Source organism: Macadamia integrifolia, unplaced genomic scaffold (genome assembly GCF_013358625.1).
Source record: "Macadamia integrifolia cultivar HAES 741 unplaced genomic scaffold, SCU_Mint_v3 scaffold_267A, whole genome shotgun sequence".
NCBI classification, from domain to species: Eukaryota; Viridiplantae; Streptophyta; class Magnoliopsida; order Proteales; family Proteaceae; genus Macadamia; species Macadamia integrifolia.
In genome coordinates, this window is record NW_024870659.1 from 20,033 (window position 1) to 23,458 (window position 3,426).

At 38.8% G+C, this 3,426-nt stretch overlaps 1 protein-coding gene across 1 annotated transcript in view; it reads left to right on the forward strand.

The window, feature by feature from the left end:
- Positions 1-3,005: 3,005 nt before the first annotated feature.
- The window catches only part of LOC122071554 (chaperone protein DnaJ-like), a 3,082-nt gene continuing 2,661 nt past the window's right edge, over positions 3,006-3,426 (forward strand). The window contains exon 1 of the mRNA XM_042635923.1: positions 3,006-3,118. Within this exon, the coding sequence (XP_042491857.1) occupies positions 3,031-3,118 (88 nt within the window). The 5' untranslated portion in view covers positions 3,006-3,030. The remainder of the gene's footprint in view (positions 3,119-3,426) is intronic.

The following is a 3,426-nucleotide window of genomic DNA, read 5'->3' on the forward strand; positions in this document are numbered from 1 at the left end:
TCTGTTGCTTTTTGCCATATGACACTATTTATTTGCGCTCAAATTGTGTGGACATGTTTTTGTCATTTTTAACACACAATGTGTTTGGTTCTAAGGGGAATTTAAGGGAACAGAAGTAATTAAAAATTTAAAAAGATTTTTTTATAATTATTATCTTATATGATTTTATCGTTAGTTTTAAATTATTTTATATTTAGTTATTAAATTTCACTTTACTTTGCATCTAAAAGCCTTTGCTCTAAGTTTTAAAATATGTCGATACTAAATATGGTGAAAAAATTTAACTGGTTTAAACAAACCACAGCCACTTGGGATTCACTAGCACAATCTCTCTCCTCAAATGAAATGATCTCTCATATTCCTGAAATCATTGTCATCCATTGTTGATGCCCTCTTTACAGTGCTTGCTCAGAATGCATTTTTCGAAAAATTATATCAGGCTGACTTTAGATTTAACCTTCACCTTTAACATCTTCTTTTTTGTTTTTTTGTGGGGAAAAGGGAGGCGGGGAAGGAGGGCATGTTGCAAGTAATACATGCCATCTCACTCATTAATCATGTGGGTTTCTTGTATACAAGCTGAAATGCTATCCCTCTGTTCTAAACCATTGGCTTGGTATGTGGAAAGATGTCATTATACATGTATACCCTCGTAGTGTGGCCATGAGTCCATCCTTCTCTTTGCCCTTTATTTGTTTGGCCACTATCAAATTGTTGAGAGGTATTCCTTTGTTTGAATGGATCTAGGGGTGTCAATTCGTGGCCCGACCCGACTAAACCTATCGGGACCGACCGTTTATAGACCGGCTCGGCCCGGACCGTTTATTAAACGTGTCAGGCTTGAGCCCGGCCCATTTATAAATGGTTGGTCTCAATTTTGCAACTTGGACCGTCGGACACCCGATCGAGACCAACCGAATAGCGCCCGATCGAGACCGGCCTATTGTGCACCGACTTGGCCCGACCCTTTAATGATTGTAGAATACCTATTTTACCCCCCCAAATTAAAGAAAAAAAAATTAAAAAGTAAAGACACGTTCACATTTTAAATAATGGTTATATTTGGTATCATTTATTGATTTATTTTCATTTTTTGGGCTTGCATGAGTGGGCCTGAATATAAGAGCACATTTTAAAGAGGGCCCGTTTAAAAATCGGTTAAAGCCTATTTAACATTAAACATGTCGGTAGCCTGGTTAAGACCCAATTAAAGTCCGATTAAGGTAGTCCGATTATAGCTCGAGGTCGATCGACCGAATATAAAGTGTACTATGCCCTTAATAACTAAGCCCGATTAGTTAAATGGGAGGATACGGTGTAGCCTTTGAAAGTCTTCAAACCCGATTAAACCCGATCAAAACCGAACCAGCCCAACCAGTTGACATCCATGTACGCCACTTCAAAAATTATTGGTCCAATAGACCATTTCGAATCAAAATGGCCCATGACGGATTCCAATTCTGGCTTTTCTGGAGCAATCAATTTTAGGTTTTTGAGACGAAGATTCCTTCAATTGGTGACAGTGTCAGTTTCAGTGAGCCCATTTATACGACTCTTTTATAACTGACCCAAAGTATCTCTTATACTAGTCTCTCTTTAGACCTGCAAGGTTAAAATGGTAAATATACTCACTAACAGCCGCGCGAGAGGACTAAGAAATCTTCTAAAATTTCGCGGGAAAAAAAAAACCAGACAAGACAGAAGCATTTCTTACCCTGAAAATCCGTTAGTTCGTTCTTCCCCTCGAATCAATCTGCATGGACAGAAACACGAAACCCTAATCTTTTCCCTTCTTTGTCTCTTCTGTCGAACTCCATCATTTTCAGGAAACAAAGGGAAGAGAAGACATGAGCAATCTCAGACCAATCTGTCGTCCTCATATGGTCTTCTCTTCCTTGTTCTATTGTAGATACCAAGATCAATTAGGATTGTCTTTCCGAAACACCAATTACAGATCTCGGATATCTTCTCCATCTGTGTCTTCTCCGTTGCTTGATTCCGTAGATGTCCTTCTGAACGTGTCGGCATACCGATTCAATTCCAGGAGAACTGTCGTCAAGGCATCAAAGTGGAGCGATGAAAAATCTCCTTACGAAACTCTTGGGAAAATATTATCTCAAACAGATGATTTTGTTGAGTTTAAATTGAAAACGCTATTACGTTGGCATCTTTTTTGCATAGTTGTCTGTTGATACTTTCCGCGAGATTTTTTTCTTAAAGAGTGTAGCTCTCTGAGATATGAAGTCTGCCATGGGGTGGGAAAAAAATTAGCTTGCAGTCAGTTTGGAACTTGATTGAATAGCAGGATATCAGATTTTTTCCCCTCTTCAATTAAACTCTGCTATAAATATATTTTTAAGCATTTGTAATATACGCTTCAGTTTCTATAAGAAAACACCACTTTTTCCCGTCCAAATTTGGTTGTAGTCTGGTCTTTACGAGGGGAATCGATTTATCACTCACATCTTTGCATTGTGCATGTGCTGCTCTGATGGAACATTTTTGTGGATTTTCCCTTCTTACTGGTAGTTAAAAAAAACTTCATCTATCATTCACCCTGTAGAAACGCAACCCTAAAACGATGCAGAAGATAATGGAAAAACAAATCAAACAATGCACACGAATTTTACGAGGTTTGGCAAGGTTGCCTACGTCCCCGGTGAGATGAGATCCTGCTTCACTATCAATGGAGAATAGGGTTACAGCGCTCATCCTCACACCTCTCAGTATTGCTTGCATTACAGAAAAAGAAACCCTCGCTACAAATATATAGCGAAAAAACCCTAATCCAGAAAATACACAATTGCCCTCAAATAAAAAATTCGAGTGGGGGGTTGCGCCGTTCTACACCCCCTGCTATGCAGGGAGGCCTTCTAGCCCCCTTGCAACCCCCACGGCCCGCTAACCGGCTAGCGGAACCGTCGTCCTGCCTGTCTAGGTGTTGTACCAGTACTCCCTGAATTAAACTGCGACGGAATATAAGACATCATACACCAACACATCCTTGATGTGGATCTCTCTTGCTATTTCATGTTTCTTTTCAGAGTTGGATCGAGTGCTGATGAAGAGAAAATAAAGATTGCTTACTGGCGGCTGGCGAAGTTCTATCACCCAGATGGTTTGTTTTTTACTCATCTTGACATCTCTGTTCTTTTCAAAATTTAAACTTATAAAAACTCTGATAACAATAGTTGACTCTACTTGTACTTAATAATGCTTTGGTTTCGTAAATTAAGGAACCTATAAATTTTTTTCTGGAAGGGCTGAAGTTATCAGAGAAGGATGGCCTAATTAAGTAAAAGAATTGATATCAATCAAAATCGCATTAGCTTGAAAAAAGATAATACTTGTCGAGGAAAATAATTGATTACTATGATACTGATGGGGCGTTTGAAGATTCATGCAGTAGTTTTTTTTTTTTTTTTT